This window comes from Lissotriton vulgaris, chromosome 5, assembly GCF_964263255.1.
Source record: "Lissotriton vulgaris chromosome 5, aLisVul1.2, whole genome shotgun sequence".
Lineage (NCBI taxonomy): Eukaryota > Metazoa > Chordata > Amphibia > Caudata > Salamandridae > Lissotriton > Lissotriton vulgaris.
Window position 1 is genome coordinate 185,767,776 of NC_141693.1, and position 24,479 is coordinate 185,792,254.

The 24,479-nt window shown below is 46.8% G+C and overlaps 1 protein-coding gene across 10 annotated transcripts in view; it reads right to left on the reverse strand.

Annotated features, from left to right (window-relative positions):
- EHMT1 (euchromatic histone lysine methyltransferase 1) overlaps window positions 1–24,479 on the reverse strand; it is an 834,115-nt gene that overhangs the window by 352,645 nt on the left and 456,991 nt on the right. For all 10 annotated transcript variants that reach the window (XM_086921124.1, XM_086921127.1, XM_086921128.1 and 7 more), the window contains 2 exons: window positions 6,914–7,108; window positions 3,555–3,637 (listed from right to left, as the gene is read on the reverse strand). In XM_086921124.1, the coding sequence (XP_086777250.1) occupies window positions 3,555–3,637; window positions 6,914–7,108 (278 nt within the window). The remainder of the gene's footprint in view (window positions 1–3,554; window positions 3,638–6,913; window positions 7,109–24,479) is intronic.

Below are 24,479 nucleotides of genomic sequence, written 5' to 3' on the forward strand. Positions count from 1 at the left end.
CCACCATCTTCCACTACAGACCTTATAATTGGAGCTTCTGCGCATGTAGTCCACCAGTCTACTACTCTTCTCAACACAGGCCCGTTTTTCACAAGATCCACTTCACTGGGCAGAGAAATTGGGGATCTATCACAGATTAGTATAGCGCTATCTACGCCTAGGACACAGACAGGATCCTGTAAGCCCAGTTCAGTAGGCGGGCACTCTCTATGCTCGTCCACTGAGCTGACCGTTCCTAATTCTGAGCTCTCCCCGCACCCAAGTCAATCATTAATATTCAGTGAACTTAAAGCTCCGTATCTGTTACTCAGTGCCAGTGTGGTGGTCGGGTAAACTAACTGGGTTTTACAAAATCGGAGTGAATCCTAAGTGACCCTGCCTGCTTTAAGATGTGACCAACCAATATGGGGCAACCAAAACTTACCACCACACAATCACCCTTAAGAATCTTCTTAGTTTTTCCCACCCATGGTACCCTTCTCACCATTGTGAAGTTGTTGAACAAATGTTCGCCTAACACTGTTTTATTAGTCAAGTAATGTAGGGCCTTATTTTTGAGTGTGGTCCAGTGCTCCTCTGTACCATCCTGTACTTTCGGGACATTAGCCAAGATTATCGAGTACGGACATGCTTCCGGAGGGAGATGCAGCACTCTTTAACGTGGAAAGCCCTGCACTGGGGGGTTTATTCTCCCCGCAGATTCCCTAGGACCCAACTCTACTCCTTGAATGGCTCCCACTCCGGCAGCTATAGGTGGGATAGTTGGTGCTACAATTTGGGATGCTTGGTATACTGGGATCAACATAGGGTCCACCAGACTAGTTACTGTGGTTGCAAGTGCACTCAGCGTGCTCTTTAGGTGGCATTGCCCCAAGAATTGGGACTTTTTGTTGTGCAATATGTTTTTCAATAGTAATTAATCTCCCATCTATTTGCTCTAGTTTATCCATAAGTGGGGTGATAAAAACCCTCAACCGTTCTTCCATAGCCTTCATAAAATCAGACGTATTACCCCCCAAGGGATTTTCTACTTTTTGTTGCTCATACATCAGGCCCCCCCTTGCCCTGCCTTCTATAGCCTGATTTGAGACATTTTCAACCGGTCTATCCAGCCCAGATGCAAAAAATGTATTATTCCTAGGCTATTTCACTTGTTGCCGGCTACCTTTTGGGGCATTACTAGCCTTTCTTTTCACTGGTAGAGTTTTGCTACTAATAACTGATGTTGATCGTAGCTGCCTAGTACATGTAACTAAAGGAGTAGGTGGTAGACTAGGCACAGGAGATGAGTCAGTAGAAACGGACAGGCTTACATCTAAGACTGCTCCATTTGAAGCTAAAGGAATGTCCAGGGGGACCGAAGACGCTGCAGTGATAATTGTTATCTCTATGCTTAATCTCAGAGGAAGGGTATAACCAGATGGATCCAAAGATAACCTTCATTCTACGAGCTCAATTTCCTTGGCCACAACAGTTTCTGCACGCTTTAAGAATGCATCCAAAGTCCCAAACCCCCCCTCCACCCCCCTGCACCCCCTTTTGAAAGGGATTTAGCCAAATGGTATATCCTCAATAGTCCAAAAATAGTCCCGCACACAGCGAAAGTCCACAATCCACGGTTTTTACAATATCAGAAAAATGTCTCCCACCTTATTTTTCTCCTAGAATTGTCAACCACCGATGAAAAAGAGGTGGCCCAGCCCGGCCTCCTCTGGCCCCGGATGGCCACAGATGGCCGCGCCCTTGACCAGGACGCTCCCGCGATGCGAGGAAAGCTGTGATGTTTTTAGCGCCTCGAGGCGCGGAAGTCGGCGTGGGTTGGCGGGGAAGAACCTCCAGGAATTGTGGGCTTTGTAGTCCCCCCTGCTCTCTGGCCGCTTGATAGAACTGGCGGGGGCGGGACAACCATTCAAGATCCCAAAGCGCTCGCAGCGCGATACAACGTCAGAGGGGCTGAGGTTTAAACGGAAAAGTAGGCTCCAGGGACTCCAGATGTAGGTAGACCGCACTTCGGACTAGCAACCCTCTAATTTACTGGTTAACCCTGATCTCCATGTGGGGGAGTGTGCCATTATATAGAAATAATTAATATAAAGACAATACCATGGCAAGAAGAAAAGTTACAAAGATATAATCCTATCCTTCTTATTAGTAACTTCCCTGAACTCAAGAACACGCCTTTTGCCTCCCTGTGTAGCCATGAGTGCAACTATCAATTAGCAATTAAGATACTTACTCCTGCATTGCACTCACAATAAAATGTCACAACAAACTGCTCTGCATTGTGGGGCAGTAGGAGCATACTTACAGCCTCGTGATAGTCTTCCTGAATGCACCATTTAAAAAAGTTTATGTTCACAATATGATTCCATTTAGATCCAGGTAAAACAAAACAGGAAAAGCATGTTCACTCCATAACATTAACTTGCATGCATTCCAGCATCCAAAATAAGGGCAGAGATATTCTTGTGTTTGGTATCCTCTTTAAATTACTAATGATAGAAATCTAGAATGCTATGTAAGCCACAGCTCATACTATCCCAGTTTCCTGTGATAGAGAAGAATTAAAATCGGTCTTTAGTTCATGTTTAGACTTTTTTTTGAATTGTAATTTCAGTTAGGCCAGTGTAAAAGAGAGAGACAGAGACAAAAAGATGATGACTAAGAGCTAAAACTGTGTCTAACAAGGAAGTGCATGGCATATGTTTTTTAATAAAGCTTCACCCATAAAAATGTTTGTTCATACTACAGACCGGTGAAGATAATATATGTTTATGAATGTTGCTGAATAATCCATTACGTAAATGATATACGCGAGTAAGTACATGGAAAGTGGCATCAACAGCAGTTAGATCTGCACCGAAGAACAACCAGACAACAGGTTAGTGTTCAGTTCTCTAACCTAGCATTTAACTTCAATACCATAGCTTGAGTCTGAAGCTCTACAACAGTAGTCTGTGCCACATCCATGGATAACCTTGTGAAAAGAAAGATGCTCAACATTTACAATCTCAAACCTGTGAGAGAAGAACAAAAGTAATTCCTCCTGTAAACTATACAATGCCTAAGCTAAACAAATATTTGAACAAACTGCCAGAGTAAGAAAAACAAGGCAATGATTAATCTGAGAACAAATACAAATATTTACTTAATTCAACAAACTGAACATTGCCTACATTTTCTATATGAATTAAGAAAGTTTTATAAAGATAAGATCTTTGAACAAAAAATATAATTTTTATTCTTTGGTTTATTTTCCCTCATTTACTTTATTATGTTATTTTTAAACAGCAAAAAAAAGTTGGCAGTGAAATTTCATCTTCAAGATTGTTGAGTATCAAGACTTGCTGCACATGCTGCAGGTATTTTTAAACAACAAACATAATAATTATATATTTTGAGTATGTTTACCAGTCTTTTGATCAATATTTTAACGGTAATATGGGTCGCAAACGGTGCCGAAAGGAAAGCACAGTTGCTGGTATCTGTCAATAAGGACTTAAATAGCATAATCATCTGAACTATGACATTATTTACTGAATGTTTTCACTTACCCAGCATAATCAAGACCTTCTGCAATTCCCCAAGTCTGGCAGAGAAGAAAAGTTGCTTGGGGTGGAACCGTAACTTCTTGGGCCTGTCGACAATTAAGAAAAAAACTCAAATCTTATGATACGTGGCCAACAAACCTTGATTCTAGCAATAAAATCCATTACAGAACTCACTACCTCGACTAGTGACGTTAAAGGCACAAAGAAAAGTTTTTTTAATAGTTCTCACCTGATTTTAGACCTGCTAAGCAAACAAGCCAAATTCTTAAAGCTGTCTTTAAGGTTGATATGATCACAGAGTAGCATGGGTACCTTAGGTACTATGGATAGCTACAATCGGAGGAGGAGGCACATGGAAATAAAGGGAAAATAATACACGTTCATACAACATAAAGCTTTCTCACCACGGGCAAACAAGTTGAGTATACTCAACAGCCAACCATTGCCTCAGAGAGTCTTATGCAACCACCTTGATTTTCGCATAGCTCTTAAAACTAACTTTCCACTTAAACATTTGGCACTACCAGCCTCCCATTTTCGGCTTCAGGATGCCTCTTGTTCGCACATTACAAGACATTTTACGGTCAGTCCTTGTACTCTTTGAAGAGCCACATCAACTTGAAAGCAAGTTAGAAAACAGATGTGCTTTACAAAATTTAAGCCATGTCCTGAGAGGAGCCAGGAAGGTGTCTCCTCACACAAACCTGAGGCTTCTTTTCACCAAACCATAGGGGCACTGGAAGTGATATAGGGAAAACGTACTTGGTCATCAAACTTTGAGGCATAGGGAACTGGTATAGGCGACTTCATACTAAAGGCAGGTATGAAATGATTTTGGATTTGCCTCAATCTATGGAAGCTTTAAAGGGGTGTGACTAGATAATTCCCAATGGCAATTCAACAATCTGTCAAGTTACAAGGCCATGCTTGCAGACAATTTTAGAAGAATGGCCTTCTACAGCAAACGGATGCTGTATTATACGGCTTCCAAAATCCCCATAATATACCAAGGGGTAAGATCCAGCAGGGATTGGTTGCATATTATGTTTACGTGTACGTGTTTGAAAAAAGTTTGGCAGGGTATCTTTGTAGAGGTAAGCAAACGACTGGAACGCACCTTCGTCCCGGATGCACATGGGGTACTGTTTGGCAATGCGGTCTCCTATATAGGAGGGATGATAGGGAAGCGCCACATGTTATTTTTTTCAATATTAGCGGCTAGATTGTTAGTTATAGCCAAATGGAAATTTGATTCAGTTCCAACAGTTGCCCAATGGATCCCAAAGATACAAAACAAATCTGCATTCAGGAGGCTATTTACACCAAGGTAGTTGGGTAGACTGTTCGAGAAAATAAAATTTGGTGCAACTGGGATCAGGGCATAGAACAGCAGTAGATGATATTGTTGTTTTTGTTTTTCATTTGCACACTAGGTTCCAAGGGTGATCATTTGAAGAACCCCTGATTAAATGTATTAATGTTGATTTTAGCCTGGATGAAAAATGTTTCTAGTGCAATTATGGGAAGTAAGGCAGACTGAAATTCATTGTGTACTACGATTTGTATGGAAAGGATTTATTGCATAAACAAATGCTAGGTTTTACATATGGCAAGAATAATGAGCTAAGAAATGCGTTAAAGATTTCTGCAAAAATTGTTTTGTGAACAACTTTGTAATTGTTATATCCCTGAATAACATTTTTTTTTTAATATTGTTTGGAGGTAACCATTGGTGGAGTCTATATGCACAGACTAGGTGTCTGGGGGGATTGGGGGGGTTTCGGGGGTTGGGTCTTTGGAAAGGCTTGCCGTCAATGGTCCTTTAGACCGATCAGCATGTTCTCCATCTGACTAAAAGTCCTTCAAGCTGTTTACCGCACTAATTGACCAGGGTCCCTAGTCCCATCCACTAATTTGAGGTAGAGCTGGTGCCATCGGGGTACACATTGTGGCCGAGAAATTCAGATTCATGCTCTCAAGAGCCATCTAGTTGCAGTGATACGGTCGAACCGTAAGGCTGATAAGTAGGGTCTTAAACTTGTTGAGTGTCACAAACCATGAAGCAGTTGAACCAGAATCGGACAGTGCCACTAACCTCAACATGGTGTGTCAGGCGATTAAGCTGATTAATGCAGTAAATGATGTTAAACGCCACCAAGCAGAGCAGAAGAATAAACCACATGCATGAACTTGATCCTGAATGACTATAAGTTCCTACCTGATGTAAACAACGTGTTTTCTGTTCTTAGGGATGTACACCGCAGTTTGTAGAACCCATGTACAGCAGGATAAGCCAGAGATGACACAGTAGTTGAACAGAAGTTCAGGCATAGCCTTCATTATTGTTAGAAATAGCATGATCATAGCAAGCAAAAGTTTGTGGTGAACTACGCAAATGGATAAAAGATGAAGATTATGGCAAGGAAGAGAGCTACAGCGAACAGAATTTTGAATAGTGAGCCAGCGCTGCAGATGTCCTAAACTATGAAAGATAAATCAATCGTTAATAACCCCTAATTCTTACACATGGGTAAAATAACAGAAGGGGAAGGCAAGCTGGATACAGCACATGCCAAGATTCGAATGTAGGGGGCCAAGTGAACAGCAAAAAACTTTTATCATGTTGGCACTTTTGCTGTGAAGGAGGGACCTTATGGTTTTCAAAGAGGCCAAGGCAAATTTCAGCATGTGGCAGTCTACTGTTTTAAGAGGGCAGGGCGATTCATGAATTGTTTGTGGACTATCATCAAGTATAGTGTATGTGAATCTCCGGCACAGCAAAAATCACTTTTCGGAGCGGCACCACAATATACCAAGGATACTGCCATTCTCTAATAAGTTACAGCCATCATTCCAACAATGTAGGAATATATCAGTCACGATGTAGGCATTTTAATGGTGGAAAAAGAAGGGTCAAAGTTTGCGTAGAGTGATCGAGTAGCCCAGGACCAATGGACATAGTACTAAGTTGTTTAGGGGTCTGACAGCAAAGTGCTGAAGGGTGGCAGGAACATTTGAGGGAAGGTATGATGGACAACGTCTGGGAACAGTGAAAATATTTTTCTTCTTCCAGGCACAGGAACAACCAAAATCAGTGGGGAAGACACAGAGTGTAAGGGAGTAAACAACAACAATACTAAACTTTAACAGCATGTGTTAGAACGATTTTGTGAAAAAAAGTCAAAGGAAAGGTTGACAGTTTTTAGTCTAGCTTTAATATAAATATTTTCGCCAATAAAATATTTTCTTGGCTTGGAAACACCACGACTGTCTCCTTATCCGCAATTTCCAATTATCTTAACTACTGGTTCAAGGCCTGAATTTTAGACAATGGGTTAAGTTAACTTTGATATTTGTCTTACTTTTCTTGGTCAAGGGCTATCAAGGCGCTCTGAAGTGTTTCTTTCACAGGTCCCGAAGCTGGTGCAGGTGGTGACAGGGTGCTGTCTGGTTTTGTCACAGCAGGAGATTCAAGCGATTCACCACCTTCTGTGGTTACGGATGCAGAAGAACTAACTGGTTTGTCATTTTCTGGCGATGAAGACACATCATGTCCACTACATACAAAAAAGAATTTAAAAAAATTGACTTTAGGCATTTATTTATATATGCATTTCTCCCACATAAAAAAAACTGATTTGACAAAATGTGTTGAAACTCGTGTATGCGTAGCTGCGGTTTGGGGCTTTTTTGAAGTAGAGGGTGAGATTCACATCAAAGTGCCATCTCTGTGCAAATGACGCACATCAAATAATCCAGTTGGCGCATTCCTTAAAGTAAATTAATGGCAATTCACCCAACAATATTTTTCTTGAATGATACTTTGTAAGAAAGGATACTGTGTTGGAAAAACTACGAGCAGCAAGTACATTATCTCTGGGAACACATTGTTAATTCCAGTTAGAAAATTGAAGGAATTAGAGGGGAAAAGATGGGATGAGGAAAAAGTTGGGCCAACCAGGTAATCTCATTCACTATTTGTCTCTCCTGCAGATATCACAAGATATGCCACACCACAGAAAACAACACATTTATATCCATTACATTAGTTTTGCCTAGCACAGTACCCATGTTGCGCATCTTCAGATGCAAAATCCATGGGTGAAATGATACAAGTTTTCACTTTGAGTATACACCATTCCAGGATACAGATAATTGATAAATATGTGTAGAACAAAATAAAATAACAAATATAATCTGTAGATTGTGTCTTGATACAGTGAAGTACGTTCCAGTTGATAGCCAAAACATGGATTATGGTTGCATTTGTTGCACACAAGGGCTGAATATATGTTCCTACAATCAATTGTGAAAAGGAAAACAAAAGGATGGTTTGATTAAGAAGTTACTTTCAATGCTGAAGTGCTACTTTTAGAGCTTGGGCTTTATTGACTCAATAGTATTGTTAAAAACTTAGATATCAACTTTATTATAGGTATATTGAAGACTGAAACTCCCATAACAGCTGACTATAGAATTAGAGACTTTGTTATATCTGAGAAACTAAGTAACGTGAGAAAGAAGGTGCATCTGAGTAACATGCTAAATTTGGTACAGACTATGAAATTAAGTAAAGTATACTTCATGTGCTATATTTAGGAAGATTACTTTGAAGGGAATTTCACCTTGTGTGGTTAGCTGATAGTAAAATGTACACCCCTATCATCAATTCCCTTAAAAACAAGTACAAATTTAAAATTAGGTTGGAACCTTTTGACTACATATTGTTTACCCTTTTTGTTAGGCTAGGCAGAACAATCATGCTTATGCGTACAGGACATCTAGGGCTCCCTACTGAACACAAATCACATTCATCAAATTACTTTTAGTGGGGATATTAAAAGGTAACTGGAGTTATAGAGCACCTGGTGATTTAGTCCACTTCTACTAATTGTTCCGCTATTTTTAATGAAAGAAGAAAATGCGTTGGAAGCCTTTGATTGAGATGAAAGTACGTACTGTAGACGAAGGCTGCTTGTTTATAATTTAATGTTGTACTCTGTGAGTTTGTCTCTGTGGAGAATTATATTAAATCTTATGTGGAAAAATTGAGCACTTCATAATTCTTTTTTGGTGTATAATATGAGTAATGCATTATGAAAATGAAGTGTTTGCTGTGATTGTAGTAACGAACATGCTATGCTGTGTGTAGTGTGTATATGGACAAATTACCCTAATAAACTCAAAATGTTCCTACTACAGACTTCAATCATTTTAATGAATTTGAGTGTGCATTTGTTACGAGAATAAGTACTTTAGTCTATCTTTATTTGACTGAGATTATCCAACCACTAATTTCTAATCTAGTTGTATGCTTATAGTTCGTTCAAGTCAAATACACTTTTATATCACATAATTAGCATGTACTGGCTGCCTCTAAACACAAAGACAGTTATGATCTAGAACATAGATACACACAAACATTGGAGAGGTGTTAACAGAGAAACCAATTATGTGTACACCCCACAACACTCACTTGTTATGCTAGAGTGAGGCCTCAGTAAAGAGATCACTCCTTCACCATACGGTAGTATGGAAACTCTCATATAAGAGAGAGGTCTTGGCACAGAGGCAGTCTGCCTCCATACTCTACAACACATACCAGTCATTCAAGAGAGTGGTAGGTTTTTCAGAGGTCAAACTCTCTACATACCCTAATATGCATGGACATTAATCTGTTAAGATGTTTCAGCTGAGATGCAAGCTCCTATCTACACCCTACTACGCACGCTTGTTACTCTGGGGACTGTTCTAAGTAAAGAAGAGATCCTTTCCTCACACCCTAGGCTGCATAGCTGTCATCCCTGGGAAAGTACTCAGAGGAGAGACTATTCCCACTGCACATCTTACTATGTATAACAAGCATTATCTTGCACAGAGGTGAAAGAACGGGTCTGTGTCTTCTCACACTCTACTACTTCTGCATGTGAGCTTGGGGAAAGATGTCAGCACATATGCGGTTGTTTGACACAAAGTACTGCACATGCACATCACCCTGTAGAGAAGCATGAGTGGAGAGGACAGCCTCTCTTTACACTCGATTACATACCCCTCTTAGTCTGGAGAGAGGAGGCAGTTTCTGTTTATACATTACTATATATAACTGTCACTCTGAGGAGAAATATGTACTATGTATATCTGTTACATTGAGAGGAGGTTTGATCAGAGAGAACAATCTTTTTAAATCGTACTGTGCACAACTGTGTTCCTGCGGAAAGGTGTCAGTAGCAAGCTCTCATTTCCCATGCTCTAATATAGATGTTAACTCATACCCTCCCATGCACACTAGTCACTTTGAGGAGAGATCTTAGTGGACTAAGAACTCTCTTTTTACATGGTACTATGTACGCCTGTCTCCATGGGCAGAGGTCTTAGTTAGAGGTAAGTCTTTCCCCACATTCAACTATGCAAATCTATCATCTAAGACAGAATTCTCAGCGTATAGGTCATTTCCTTCCTACGTACTACTCGTACATCTGTCACCCTGAGGAAAGTTGTTAGCAGAGAGGTAAGCCCCTCCTCATTCCACAATATGGAAAGGCCAGTACCTTCACACAACCGTCATGCATTAGAGTTTTCAGATATGATGCAAGTCCCTCCCCCATCCTTCTTTGCATACTGGTCGTCCTGGGGAGAGGTAGTGTCTTTGTAGACCCTATTATGCACACTGGTCACCTTGAGCCGAGGTATTATTGGAAAGGTCAGTCCCTTCCCACACCCTACTGTAAACAGCAGTTGCCCTACGGTGAGGTGTCAGAGAATAATCCAGTGTCCCTCACACCGAACGATGCACTTCTGATAGTGACATACTTTCCAATTAATAGCCAACCCATGGATTATAGTTGTATCTGTTGCTCTCAAGTGCTGAATATATGTCGCTATAATCAATTGTGAAAAGGAAAACAAAAGCATGGTTTAAGAAATGACTTTCAATGCTGAAGTGCTACTTTTAGAGATTGGACTTTATTGACTCAATAGTGTTGTTGAAAACTTAGATATCAACTTTATTATGGGTATATTAAAGACTAAAACTCCCATAACAGCGGACTATAGGTTTAGGGACTTAGTTATATCTGAGACACTAAGTAACGTGAGAAAGAAGGTGCATCCGAATAACATGCTAAATTTGGTACAGCCTATGAAATTAAAGAGAGTATACTTCATGTGCTATATTTAGGAAGAATCCAGTGTCCCTCACACCTGACTATGCACACCTGTCATACTGTGGAAAGGTCTCCGTGCAGAGGGCACTTTCTTCCTATACCATACTAGTGGGGACTCTAAAGCATAAGTACTATAATGAAGAAGAGTGAAAATTATTTCTCAAAAAAAGTTTATGATCCTGCAAGACTCTCGCAGGATTGCAAAAAGTTGGGAGGTGTAGAGAAACTGTGTCTCAAGAGAGGTCTCCGTGCAGAAGCTTGTATATTTGCACGCTGTACTACACACCCCATACAATGCACAGCCGTCATCCTTGAGGTGCAGGTCAAATGTTTGAGCTCACAAGAGTTTAACAAATACAGGAGAGGCAGGAGGGTTTTGGGTGCTCTCGTGAGAGTCTCACAGGTATCAGTATATCCCAAAAAAGGGAGTAATAAAATGAAAGAATCACAATATGTAGGAATAGGGTGGCTTCAACGAAACCCTTTGTGCTTATAGTGTTTAGTTCCACATAGAATCCAATGCATTCCATGATGTTATTAAGGAAGACCCAGATTCCTTCTGCAGTGAAAAGCACTCCATTGCGCCTACAGGCACCTGGCATATCAAGACAGATTGTTATGATAAATAGAGCTCAGGCCATGATTACAAAGAAATGCAGAAATTAGTTCATTAAAATGATTGAGGGATTTCTCAATCTTCGGACAAAACTCTTTTACCCATTGCCATTTTTGCCTTTGGCATATATTAAAGGCTGGGTGAGAAAAGAGGCAATTAATTGGGAAAAGGACTCCTTCATTTGGATTTCAAGCACAACCCGCTTGATTGTGCCTAGATCATGGCAACCTTGGTGCACTATCAGGAGGGTCTGGGTGCTCACCACCCAAAATGCTCTCAACTATTGGTAACAATTGATGCCACTTAATACCTCTATGGCCAATCCAAGTAATGTCCACGTTTGGAAATCCAAGGTTTTTGTCAATGCAACCGTCAATGGCATGTTCTCTAGGCCAGTGGATGGGGCTGTGCCCCACAATCCAGAGGTGAACCATGGTGTAGCATGGAAGTTTCAGTCACAAGAAGAGTGCACAGCAGAATGAGTAAGCTTCAGGAGCAATATGGCATTACTTGCAAAGAGAAAACATGGGAGGGTTGTAAAAGTATACATTTAATTGGCAGAACTTTGACAGCTAGAAAAGTAGGTTAGGCTGTGACCAACTGTTGCTTGTATGGAGGAGAGTTACTGGTTGAATAGTAGGAGCTTTTCTATTGGATAATTTTGAAATCTTCCTATGATACCGCAGGAGTAATTTACAAGCTTTTGGACGTGAAGATTGCTGTGTGGCCTTGATCTTGCGAGACTCTTGCAAGAGATGCATGGAAATTTACAGAGTGACCTCGCCACAACCTCTTTTTACGATCCTGCAAGTGTAACGCGAGCTCGACTGTACAGGGAGAGATAAAAGTGTGTATTAGCACAGTACAAATGACAAACTGCTTAGAATAACCATAAAGGAAAACGAATAGTTTCTTACCTGGATTCACTATGCTGTGCATTATCACGCGGTCTAGTGGTTGGGTTTGGAATCGTAGTCTTTTCTTTTTTTTTTTGCCCAGGTTGGCGTCGACGTCCCACATTTTGGTGTCCTTCCCTGACATCGGCACGCTTCCTGCGGAAGCACCCACCCTTGGGCGCCATCTTTGGATTCTTTTTTTTCTCGTTTTGTGTTTTTGCGAATCCTTGGCAATGTTCAAGTAAGTTATTTTATCTGCTTTGTCCTTCAAGGTGTCCGTTTCAATATTGTCCTTGTTTTTTACCACCTGATTCTCCAGCCTCATCTTTCTGGCGGAGGTGGGTGGGTTCGCTAGTGAATCCAGAAAGACCTTCAAGCTGCAAAACTACACCGACAGTTAAGAAACTATTCGTTTTGCAGTGTGAATCTTTCTGAATTCACTATGCTGTGCATAGACTTTGTAGCGGTTTGTTATGTTTGTGGCGGCTGGGTGGAAGATGAGCGTTGGCTGTTGAATATATGTTGAAGCACTTTTTGTCCTACTTGTGCTTCCTTGTTCATTTGTATATCCACACAGTAGTGCTTAGTGAACGTGTGCACTGAAGCCCATGTTGCCGCCAGGCACATGTCTTGAATGGGTGTGTTAGCCAGGAAGGCTATTGTTGCTCCTTTTTCCTAGTTGAGTGGGCACGTGCCATCTCCGCTGGTTCTTGGTCTGCTTGTTTTTGGCAGAATTGTATAGTTTGAGCGATCCATCGCGCGATAGTCCCCTTAGTTACTGGTCTACCCAGGAAACTGCTTGCGAAGGACACAAAGAACTGTTTCGTCTTCCTGTGTTCCTTTGTTCTTTCTATGTAGTGCATTACTGCCCTTCTAGCGTCCAGAGTGTGGAGTGCCCTCTCTGCGCTTGTGGTTGGTTTTTGAAAGAAGCTTGGTATTTGTACTGTCTGGTTGATGTGAAACCTTGACACCACCTTTGGCATGAAGTGTGGGTCCGTTCTCATCACCACCCTATCATTGTGAATTTGGATTTAGGGTTCTTGTAGCGTTAGCGCCTGTAGTTCGCTCACCCTGCGCAGGGAGGTGATAGCCACAAAGAAGGCTGTTTTCATTGTTAGCATTTGTAGGGAAGCCTTATGAATCGGTTCAAAAGGCGCCTTCATGAGATCTGTTAGGACTAGATTAGGGTCCCATGCTGGTGGTGGCATCCTCTTAGGAGGCGCGATCCTTTTCGCCCCTTCCTTGAATCTCTTTACTATCAGTGACGTAAAGAAACTCTTTCCAGTCTCTCCTCTTGTGTAGGCCACAATCACTGCCAGGTGTACTCTCAGTGAGGATGAGCTTAGCCTTGCCTTCAGCAGGTGCGTGAGGTACTTTAGCACTGCTGACTCCCTTGTCATCTTTCTGTGTAGCTTCTTCTTGCTGCACCATTGTGTGAACCTTTTCCATTTTGCCAAATAGCACCTTCGTGTACTAGGCCTCCTTGCCTCTCGCAGTACCCGCAGAGTGCTCTCCGGTAACCTCAGGTGCGCGAACTCTGTCTTCAGGAGCCATGATGCTAGGCTGAGGCTCCCTGGCTTCGGGTGTAGTACCTCTCCGTTTTGCATGGACAGTAGGTCTTTTCTTCTCCCGTACTTATGGGGAGCACCTTGTGCCATTTCCATTATCTGTGAGTACCATGTCTGCCTGGCCCATTGTGGTGCCACCAGGATCAGGGTCTTGTTGCTGCTCCTGCACTTGTTGAGTACTCTGTGTATCAGAGGTATCGGGGGAAAAGCGTAAGCAAATGTCCTCGACCAGCTTATTCATAGGGCATTCCCCAGGGAACCTTCAACTGGTTGCCTGGATGTGAAGCTTTGGCATTTTGCATTCTGGTGTGTTGCAAATAGGTCTATTGCACAAGTTACTACTTGTGTAACGATATATCTGTAAGAGACATTAGTTAGTGATAGATTCCTTACCTTAGAATATCCCCAGGCGTCAGACTGGATCCGGAAATTTTTGCGTAGCAGTACCCTTGCGCGTCGGTAGGCGTCGTCTGCGGCTCCGCGTCCGTCGTCGTGGGCGCCGAGATGACGTCGTCAGAGTATTTAGCCGCCGCCTCCGCATGCTGACGTCAGTTCTTAGACACAGCTTTTCCGCGCCAGAAACGCAGAGCTATGCTAAAAACCAACACTGGTGCCTTGAAACTAGGGCCCTGAAAGGGGATGACCTTAACCCTAGATATCGGTTCGCAGAACGGGGAGGATGGGTGAGTCGGTAAGGAATCTATCACTAACTAATGTCTCTTACAGATATATCGTTACACAAGTAGTAACTTGTGCATCTGAAAGAGACACGTTAGTGATAGATTCCTTACCATAGAATAGATACCCCAGCAATACCAACCCTGGTGGTGGGTCTGCGAACAAATAATCATACCAGAAAGTCCTGGAGGACGGAACGGCCAAAGAAGCCATCCCTCCGGACTTGGCTGTCCAGGCAATAGTGTCTTGCAAACGTGTGCAGCGAGGCCCACTTAGCCGCCTGGCAAATGTCCTGCAAGGGCACTCCTCGGCCCAAGGCAGTTGTAGTCGCTGTGGCTCGAGTGTAATGAGCCCTCAGCCCAACAGGGGGTTCCTTCTTAGCCAAGGAGTAGCACGCATGGATACACAATATGATCCACCGCGAGATGGTCCGTTTGTGTACCGCTTTTCCCTTCTTAGCACCCACGTAACCAACAAAGAGTTGGTCATCCACCCGGAACTGGCGTGTGCGATCCAGATAGAACGAGAGCGCACGTTTTGGGTCCAGACCGTGGAGCCTCTCTTCCTCTCTCGAGGGTTGCAGAGGCGGAAAGAAGGTGGGCAAGGTGATAGATTGCCCGATGTGAAAGGCCGTGACTACCTTGGGTAGAAAAGAGGGCCTTGTCCTCAACACAACCTTGTCCGGATGGACCGAAAGGAAAGGAGGTTTACAGGATAGAGCCTGGAGCTCACTCACTCTCCTGGCAGAGGTGATGGCTACCAGGAAGGCAGTCTTCAAAGTGAGAAGGTGAAGAGGACAGATTGTGAATTGGCTCAAAGGGAGCACACATCAGAAAAGTAAGAACCAAGTTCAACTCTATAATTAATGAGGCTGCACCTATGCAGCTAAAAAGAGTCTCTACTAAAATCTCCAAACCATGGTACGACGGGAGTCTCAACGAGGATAGACGAGACATGCGAATGGCAGAACGGACCTGGAGATCTACTCCCTCCGCAATGCACCTAAAAGATCTTAAGAAAGAGAGAAACGCCTACTTCAGGAAAATAAAACGCTCAAAATCGGACTTCTTCAGCCTCCAACTCGACCAAGCAAAAAACCGCCCGAGAAAACAGTTTGTGCTAATCAAGTCACAATCCAAGGAGCAACCACAACCACTCAACACTGGGCATGAGGCACCCTCCTGTGAAGACTTTGCTGCTTTCTTTATCCAAAAAACTGACAAAATAAAAAGCGATCTCCTCATTGACGCAAGCCTCTACTCCAAACCCCAATGCCTAGCACCCACTGAACCAAAAAACAATGCTACATGGTCAACCTTCAGCACATACTCGGAAGAAGAAATTGGCAAACTGCTCAGCACCCTGAAACCATCCAATCACCTCACGGACCCCCTCCCTGCCTTCTCAGTAAAAGACTTTACCCCTTTGCTTCTCCCTCTCTGGACTAAAATTATCAACAGCTCTCTCCAACAAGGAAACATACCCGACTCCCTCAAAGTTGGTCAGGTCACACCTCTACTACAGAAACCTACAGCCGACCCCTCTGATCTCAACAATTACCGTCCCATCACCAATATCCCCACTCTCGCCAAACTGCTGGAAAAATGCGCACAACTACAATTGACTAAACACATTGAGCAATTCGATCTCCTCAACCCTCACCAGTCAGGCTTCCGAGCAGGACACAGCACAGAAACTGCTATGACTCACATAGACGACGCACTTCAAATGCTAGACCAAAACGACACCTGCCTCCTCATCCTTCTTGATCTCTCCTCAGCATTCGACACCGTTAAACATGAGAATCTACTAGAACTACTAAACACAAGAATGGGCTTATCTGGAACTGCCCTCAAGTGGTTCACTTCCTTTCTTCACAACAGGTCGCAGAAATTCAAGAGCAACAACCTGATGTCCTCGCCAATACCTGTAACGCTAGGCGTCCCCCAAGGATCCTCTCTATCCCCAACTTTGTTCAACCTAGTCATGGAACCTCTCACCACCTTGCTACAAGCATCCAATGTACACTTTCACATGTACGCCGATGACACCCAACTTTACCTCAAATTACAATCACCCAATGACATCCTGCTCCTGAACTCAACGATCAGATGCACCCAATCCTGGCTTGCCGATAATCACCTCAAACTCAATGCCCTGAAAACAGAGTTCCTTCTGATCTCACCTCCAGCGAAGATCTCCACCACTCAACATTGGCTTAAACTCCTAACCGCACTCAATGTCCAACCCACCATCGTGGACTCAGCAAAATCTTTAGGCATAACACTCGACACCAATCTCAACATGCAGCAACATATCAGCAAGGCAACAAAGGGAGCGAACTTCCAGATCAATACTCCGAGGAAACTTAAACCCTACCTCCCAGCCAAAGACTTCCAAACTGCAGTACAAGCACTAGTCATCCCAAGAATTGAATACGGCAGCACCGCCCTCTGCGGACTCCCCCTAACTACAACCGCACCACTAAAAGCTTCTCTAAATGCTGCAGCGAGACTCATCACTGGGTCAAAAAAGCACTCCCACATTACCCCCGACTTGAAATCCCTGAATTGGCTGCCTTTTGAAGCCAGAATACATCTGAAAATCGCCTGCATGACACACAAGGCGGTACACCTAAACTCACCCGGCTACCTCGCTCAGAAATTGACAATCTCTGGGGGAATTAGAAACACGAGAGGCACAAACAATCTTCTGCTGAAACCTCGAAGATTCCGGAAGGAAAAAACATACAAGCGCTCCTTCTCAGGAATGGCGCCTAGGATTTGGAACTCACTCCCTCCCGAAACCAGGCTTATCTCCTCCACTACACTCTTTAAAAAAAGAAGTAAAAGCTATCCTCATGGCTAACTACTATCTCGAACCCTATTAACACCCAGCACCGATCTGTACTACATGTGTGACACCTTTACGTATTTGTTTGAGTCGTCTTATTACTCACATGATTGGCTTTGCAGTCACTTATTTGTACTATTTGTACTGTGTGATCTATTGATTTACTTGTTTGACTATGTTCCCTCATGTACCCTTCTATGTAAAGCGCTCTGATATCTGAGAAGATCTTGTTCGCGCTATATAAAACTTTAAAAATACATAAAAATAAATAAGTCCCACTGAGGCATCACAAAGGGCACAGGAGGGAACGTATGTGTGATGCCTTTCAAGTATTGTTTAACAATAGGGGACTTGAACAAAGAAGGTTGATCAAGCAGCCTCAAAAAAGCTAAAAGAGCAGAAAGGTAGCCCTTGAGAGTGCCCAGAGCAGAGCCCTGCTGGGCAAGAGAAAGAAGAAAGAGAAGAACCTCAGAAAGAGGGGCAGAGAGAGGATCCACAGCCTTTGCTGTGCACCATGCCACAAATCTGTTCCACCTGCAGGCGTATACCGACTTTGTGGAGGGACGCCTGGCTGCCAGAATGATGTTACAGACTTCAGGAGGCAAGTCAAATGGCCTCAACTGTTGCCGCTCAGTCTCCAAGCATGGAGGTGGAGACTGGACAGGTTCGGGTGGAGGACCGTCCCCTGCTGCTGCGACAGAAGGTCCTCCTGAAGAGGCAGACGAACCGGGGGATCGACTGACATACGGAGAAGCTCGGGATACCAGTACCTTCGTGCCCAGTCTGGAGCCACAAGGAGGACTTGTGCCTGGTCGCGCCTGATCTTCTTCAGCACTCTGGGCAGAAGTGGTATAGGCGGAAAGGCGTACAACAGACCGCAACTCCACTCGCGACGAAAAGCGTCTCCGAGCGAGTGCCGCCTTGGAAATTCCAACGCGCAGAACTGATGACATTGCGCGCTCTCTTTGGTGGCGAATAGATCTACCCAAGGCTCTCCGCACTGCAGAAAGAGACCTTGCGCCACGTCAGAGTTCAGAAGCCATTCGTAATCCATCATGCACCAGCGGCTGAGTTTGTCCGCCCTGGCGTTCAGAGAGCCTGCCAGGTGTTGAACCACCAGGGTCACGCCCTGATGTTCCAGCCATTGCCAGAGACGCAGAGCCTCCTGGCATAGGGTCCACGACCCCACCCCGCCCTGTTTGTTGCAGTACCACATGGTGGTGGTGTTGTCCGTGAACACCTGCACGGCACTGCACCCCCTCGGACAGAGGGGAGGAATGCCTTCAGTGCTAGACGAATCACCCGCAGCTCCAAAAGGTAGATATGGAGCCAGGACTCCCCCGGAGATCAGAGGCCTCTGATCTCCGCCTCTCCCATGTGGCCTCCCCAGCCCTGGAGGGACGCGTCCGTCACAACTACCTGCTCCGGTTGGGGAGGGGAGAGGGATCTGCCACTGACCCAATCGCGGTCCGTGAGCCACTACTGCAGCTGTCTCGCAGTGCCCTCCGAGATCAGGACATGATCGGACAGGTTACCCTGATGCTGGGCCCACTGAAACTTCAGGTCCCACTGCAGAGCCTGCATCCGCCAACAGACGTGATGCACCAGAAGGATGCAGGAAGCCATCAGCCCCAGAAGCCGCAGCGTCAACCTGACCGGGACTCGGGATAAAGGCTGCAAGATTGGAATGAGAGACTGTATATCCCGAACCCGCTGTTCGGGCGGATAAACCCGAAACTGCGCCGAGTCGAGAACCGCTCAGATGAAAAGGAGCTTCTGAGAGGGACCCAGGTGAGACTTCGGCACATTGATGGAGAACCCCAGCTGGTGCAAGAGGTCTGCCGTCGTCTGGAGGTGGCTGACAACTGTCTGGGGCAAGCCTGCCTTCAACAACCAGTCGTCGAGGTAGGGGAAGACTGAAACCCCTAACCTGCGCAGATGAGCTGCGACCACCGCCATCACTTTCGTGAACACCCGTGGGGCGCTGGTAAGGCCAAAAGGAAGCACGGTAAACTGAAAGTGCTCGTGGCCTACCGTGAACCGCAGGTAACGCCGGTGGGCCGGCAGGACGGGGATGTGGAAATAAGCGACCTGCAAGTCCAACGCTACCATCCAGTCTCCTGGATCCAGGGCAGCTAAGACCTGAGCCAGAGTCAGCATCTTGAACTTCTCCTTCCTGAGGAAGCCGTTGACGTTCCGTAGGTCCAAGATAGGGCGTAGGCCCCCTTTGCCCTTCTTGGGTACCAGAAAGTAGTGGGAGTAGCAACCAAGTTCTACTTCTGGCCCAGGAACGCGCTCGATGGCCCCCTTGGCCAAGAGGGCCGTAACTTCCTCCTGCAGAAGCCGCAAATGATCCCCCGATACGCGGTGGTGTTGCGGTGGCATGGCTTGAGGGGTCTTCTCGAAGGGGAGGGAGTAGCCCCTCCGGACGATCTGCAGCACCCACCTGTCCGAAGTGACAGTGCGCTAGTGAGAGTGGTGATGGCGAACCCTGCCCCCCAATGGCGTCACATGGGCCGAGAAGCACGGACTAGGAGGGTTTAGAGGCGGATGCTGCGGGGGAAGCTGTGGACTGGCTTTGCCGTTGTCCCCGACCGCCTCCACGGCCGCCACCGCGCTGGTAGTTAGTCTGCGGCGTGTGGCTGGCAGCACGTGTGGGGGCGCCCCTTCCTTGGCCACGAAAGGAGCGAAAGGCACCCGTTTGCTGGCACGGGGCCGAGAGGCCCAAGGACTTGGCCGTAGCCCTGGAGTCCTTAAAACGCTCAAGCGCATGGTCTGCCTTGTCGCCAAAAAGGCGACGCCATCGAACGGCATGTCCATCAGTGTGTTCTGGACATCGGCCGAAAAGTTGGCAGACCTTAACCAGGCGTGGCGTCTAACCGCCACCGTCGTTGCCATCGCTCTACCTAGTGAGTCGGTGGTATCCAGCCCACACCAGATAGAATATTTGGCTGCATCTCGGCCCTCCACAAGGGCTTGGCCGAGTTTGGCCCGTACCTCCAACGGACACTCTGGCAGCACTTCCGCAACCGTCTCCCACAGAGAGTGGGTGTAGCGGCCCAAGAGGCATGCGGTGTTGGAAGACCGCAGTCCCAGACTAAGGGAGGAGAAGATCTTTTTTCCGTACTGCTCGTACCTCTTGGATTCCCTGTCCGGCGGAGCCGACGGGAATGCGGTCTGGGAATTGGATGCCTGGATGACCAGGCTCTCGAGGGTGGGGTGGGTGGACAGAAAACATGTGTCGCCCGGGGCCGGGCGGTGGCGTCTGGCCACGTTCCTATCTACGGGCGAATACGTAGCGGGCCTGGACAAAGTACCCAAAAGAACGTCGGTCAAGGCCTCATTAAAGGGCAGCAGAGGCTCGGCCGAGCTTGACTGCGGTTTAAGGACCTCAGTGAGGAGGTTAGTCCTCACGGCTGGGACGGGGAGCTCAAGGCCCAAGGCCTTGGCAGCCCTCATCAACACCAGACTATAGGTTGCCCCCTCCTCCGAAGCCACGGTAGGAGGAGAGACAAAACCAGTGTCTGGGGAGGTGTCCAGACCACTGGCCCCCCAAGTTCCCCTGTCCAGTCCTCCTGAGACTGAAACTCATGGGTCAGAGGGTCCTCAGACCCCTCCCAATCCTCCTCATCACCCATCTCCTGATACTCAGGGTTTTCAATTAATGGGGCCGGTTCATTGAAGTAAAACACCCCAAGCGCCGACGTCGGAACTGGAGCGAAGGAGGCATCGGGGACGGTGCCGCCCGAGGACGGTGCCGGTGGCGACACCTGACGGACCGACGCCCGGGGGGGGGGGGGGGGGGGGGGGGTTGTTAGGTCCACCGGCGACGACCCAGATCCCGAAGTGGGTCCAGTGGGGTTCTGCGGCGCCGGGCCCGAATGCGCCGGCGGAGTCGGAACCGTTGGGCCCTGCGGCGCTGTGCCCGCCGGCGGCGTCGGGGCCAAAGCACCAGACGGCGTTGGGGCCGATGCCCCCGACCCGCTAGGGGCCCCAGACAGGTCCGCTGGGACCTGCGCCGCGAAGCCCGTCGGGGAAGAGAGGTTCCTCATGGCCATGAGGAAGCGCTCGATCTCCCCCGGCGTCGCGTCTTGCCCAGGGACGCGTGGGCGGTGTCACCCGAACCCCCGGCCGCGTTGCGCGAGCGTCAGGGGGAGTCAGAAGAGCGATGACGCCTCTTCGACTTCTGGTGTTTCCGACGAAGACTTCGACCCGGAGGGGTGGTGCCTACTCTCGGAGCTGTGGTGGCTCCGGGCCCACGACCAATCCCTCGACCTCCCGTGGGACCGGGACCTCTCACGGCGCGGGGTCGATTGCCGGAGTTCGAGTCGCCTGCGGGACCGCTCCCGCCTGGCTTTCGAAGAGAGGGCCCGGCAGTCGGCGCAGGCCTTGTCGTCGTGGTCGATGCCTAGACAAGTTAGACACAGGTGGTGAGGATCCGTGACCGACATCGTGCGGTCGCAATCCTCGCAGTGCTTGAATCCGGGCATCCCTATGGCACCGATCGGAGTCGAAAGACTCGAGAAATGATCAAAAGTGATCCAAAAAATTAGTCAAAAATTGACTAAGGGTTACTGCTTTTTCCAGATCTGCGCTTGCTGGCGCAGAAAAAAGAAGAACTGGCGTCAGCACGCGGAGGCGGCGTCTAAGTACTCCGACGTCATCACGGTGCCCACGACGCCGACGACGGACGCGGAGCCGCAGACGACGCCTACCGGCGCGCATGGGTACTGCTACGCAAAAATTTCCAGATCCAGTCTGACGCCTGGGGATATTCTAAGGTAAGGAATCTATCACTAACGTGTCTCTTTCAGATGTCGGTGTTCCCCACCTTCTGAATAGCCTTAGCGTTTCCTTTGCATTGAGCTCCCACTCGTGGGATGCCGATGTCTGTCTGCTGAGCCAGTCTGCTTCCACACTGTCTTTCCCTGGTAGGTGTATGGCTAGCAGGTCTATCTTTAGTGGGATGGCCCATCTCCATATCTCCTGTGCTAGGTTCGATAGCGGCGGAGATTGCGTTCCTCCCTGTTTGTTTATGTAGAACATCGTTGTCGTGTTGTCTGTCTGGATCAACACTCTCCGGCTGGAAGGCTTTCAGGGCGAGGAACACAGTCTTCAGTTCTAGGTAGTTGATGTGTTTGACCGCATCTGCTGGAGTCCACAGACCCCTCACCCTGAGCTTGCTCATGTGTGCTCCCCATCCCTTCTGGGATGCGTCTGTGGTGATGGTCACCGTTGGGGTCGGTGATGTTAGAGGTTTTCCCTGTGTTATGTTCTCCATGTTCCACCACGACATCTCCCCCTGCACTGCGTGCGTTACAACCACTAGATCTTCCCAACTCCCTGTAGCTTGTGACCATCGTTCTTGCAGCCATTCTTGGAATGGTCTCATGTCGAGGCGTACATTTGGTTCTAGATGTATGCAGGAGGCCATCATGACCTTGCTCGCAGTTTTCACTGTCAGAGCTCGTCCCTTCTGGTAGAGGCGCGTCTCCTTCAGTAGCGCCTGTGTCCTATTGTCGCTGGGGAACACCTTGCTCTGTATGGTGTTGATCTGCGCCCCTAGGAAGATTTTTACCTGCGCCGGTTCCAGAGAGGATTTCCCCCGGTGAATGGAGAATCCCAGGTCCATCAAAGTATTTGTCACGCGCTGGGCATGTTCCTTGCATGTCCTGTGTGAACTTGCCTTTATTAGCCAGTCGTCCAGGGTAAGGGTATACATGGATCCCTTCCCTTCTCAGGTGCGCTGCCACTGCTGCGAGGCACTTGGTGAAGACCCTTGGTGCGGATTTTAGGCCGAACGCTAGGGCTGTGAACTGGTAGTGATGTTTGTTGATGGTAAATCTGAGCAGATGTTTGTGCCTCCTGTTCATCGGGATGTGCAGGTAGGCGTCTTTGAGGTCTATGGTGGTCAAGAAATCTCTGCCCCCAATCTGGGGAAAGACCTCCTGTAGGAACGTCATTTTGAATTTTTGTGTTTCTATGTATTTGTTCAGGAACCTGAGGTCCAGGATGGGTCTTAGTGTTTCGTCCACCTTTGGTACCAGGAAGTAGGTGGAGTACACCCCCTTGTTCCTTTTCTTTTCCTGACTGCACCCTCTTTTTTGGTTTTCTGTTTGGCGGTGTCCTTTCCAGTTCTATACAGTATCCGAACTGTATGATGTTCAGTACCCACTTGTCTGTGGTTATCTTCTTCCACTCTCTGAAGAAGTGACTTAGCCTGCCGCCTACTGGTGTTACATGTTCTATGATATTTGGTCCTCTTGTGCTCCACCCTGGGAGGCGTCGTGCGGGTGGGCACGTACTGTGTGATGGCGTCAATTAGAGGTGGCTTGATGGCCCCTTCTTTTATTCTGGCCACGTCCGTTTCCTCTCCCGCGAAAGGAGTGGCCCTTTTGCTGGTGGTGCCAGTTTTGTTTTTGGTGTCCCTGCTGTGTCTGGTATCTCCCTGGCTGGCCTGCTGGAAGGTCTGGTGTGACGTTCCTGGCTGGTTTCCCCCTCTTCCGTTCGGTCTACGTGACGGGTTCCCTATTCATTCCTCTGAATTGTAAGGCCCCCATGGACCTTACAGTGTCGTTTTCTTTTTTAAGCTGGGTGAGTTTTTCATCCAACGGCGCTTCAAACAGTGTCTCCCCATTGAATGGGGTGCTAAGAATGTTGTGCTGAACCTCTGGTTTGAAGCCTGAGATCTTGAGCCAGGCTTGCCTTCTTCCAGTGATTCCCAACATCATCAGCCTGCTGAATTTGTCTGCTCCATCCAAGGCTGTTTTGAGGCAAGCGTTCGTCACATTTTTCCCCTCCTCCACGAGGTGCGAGGCTCTTTGTTGGTAATCTTCTGGGAGGTGCTTCATCAGCTGCCCAATTTGGTTCAGGATTTGGTACTGGTGCCTATTCAGTAGGGCGTTTGAGTTCGCCATGCGCCAATACATTGATGCATTCCTTTCTATCTTTCTCCCAGTCAGGTCCATCCTCTTGCTTTCCTTGTCTGGTGGTGGCCCTGATGTCGTTGGCACATTTGCCCTCTTCCTTGCGGTCACCGTGATAATGGAGTCCGCAAGGACTGTCCCTCTGATGTACGGGGGATCTTTCGTGGAGTGTTTGTATTTCTTCTCCGTCCTCGGCGTAACGGACATGCATGTCGCCGGTTCCTTGAA